The 939-nt window shown below is 29.4% G+C and overlaps 1 protein-coding gene across 1 annotated transcript in view; it reads right to left on the reverse strand.

Annotated features, from left to right (window-relative positions):
* The window catches only part of LOC109222428 (UV-B-induced protein At3g17800, chloroplastic-like), a 2,991-nt gene extending 2,398 nt beyond the window's left edge, over positions 1 to 593 (reverse strand). The window contains exon 1 of the mRNA XM_019386788.1: positions 63 to 593. Within this exon, the coding sequence (XP_019242333.1) occupies positions 63 to 433 (371 nt within the window). The 5' untranslated portion in view covers positions 434 to 593. The remainder of the gene's footprint in view (positions 1 to 62) is intronic.
* Between the last annotated feature and the right edge of the window lie 346 nt (positions 594 to 939).

Genomic DNA, 939 nt, shown 5'->3' on the forward strand with positions numbered 1-939 from the left:
GTGATTGTAAAAAAAAAAAAAAAAAAAACAAAAAAAAAAAAAAAGGGAAAGGGGACACCAACCTGTGAAGAACAGCTTCATCAGACCCCAAGTTAAGATTCATACGAAGAAAAGCTTCACCCTTTTCATAACCCAACTTTGCCAATTCTTTCTGAACAACAGCATAAAAACACTTTTTATTATTCTGAAAAATACTGCTCAAAAATCTCCCTTCTTCTGTCCTTGGCACTAATGGCACGTTCAAACCACTGAATTCACAATTATTACTACTATTTTTACCACTTGCCACCACAACCAACGATTTTCTGCTCTTAAACAGAGTACTCTGTAAATTTAATGGAGAAAAAGGTATAGATGAAAAAAGGGTATTTTTTACTGTGAAAGGTAAAGATTGAGGAAGAGAAATATCGGTGTAAAAAAAGCCACAGTCCATTCAAGAAACAACTGGTAAGAACAGAATAGAGGAGTAAATTGGTGGCGGAATTTAGTGTTATAATCTCTAAGCTAAGAAACACGAGAAAGAGAAAGAAAATATATGGTGTGAAATTGAAGTACAATATATTATGATGGAAAACTTAAATAACAACGCATGAAAAGCCAAAGATAAGTAGGAGTTGGAATCCTTTTTATTAAAGAATTATTAGTTGTAGAGTCCTTATCCAACTCAATCATGAAATTTTATCATTATAAGAGAATAATATTATTGATTTGATAAATAAAATATAGTATACGAGATTATTAATAATATGTGGGCCCCTTTTTAAAAATTGGAATCTTAAGCCAAATAAACAATTGGATAAATTATATACAATATATTTATATTATAAATTTGTCATATATTTTTACTTTAAATATTTGATGGACAATTATTTAGATTAATTTTGAAAATCTAATGTTCTTCACCTTGAAAATAGAGGAGTAACTGGGAGACAAGAAAAG

This window comes from Nicotiana attenuata, unplaced genomic scaffold (genome assembly GCF_001879085.1).
Source record: "Nicotiana attenuata strain UT unplaced genomic scaffold, NIATTr2, whole genome shotgun sequence".
Taxonomy (NCBI): domain Eukaryota; kingdom Viridiplantae; phylum Streptophyta; class Magnoliopsida; order Solanales; family Solanaceae; genus Nicotiana; species Nicotiana attenuata.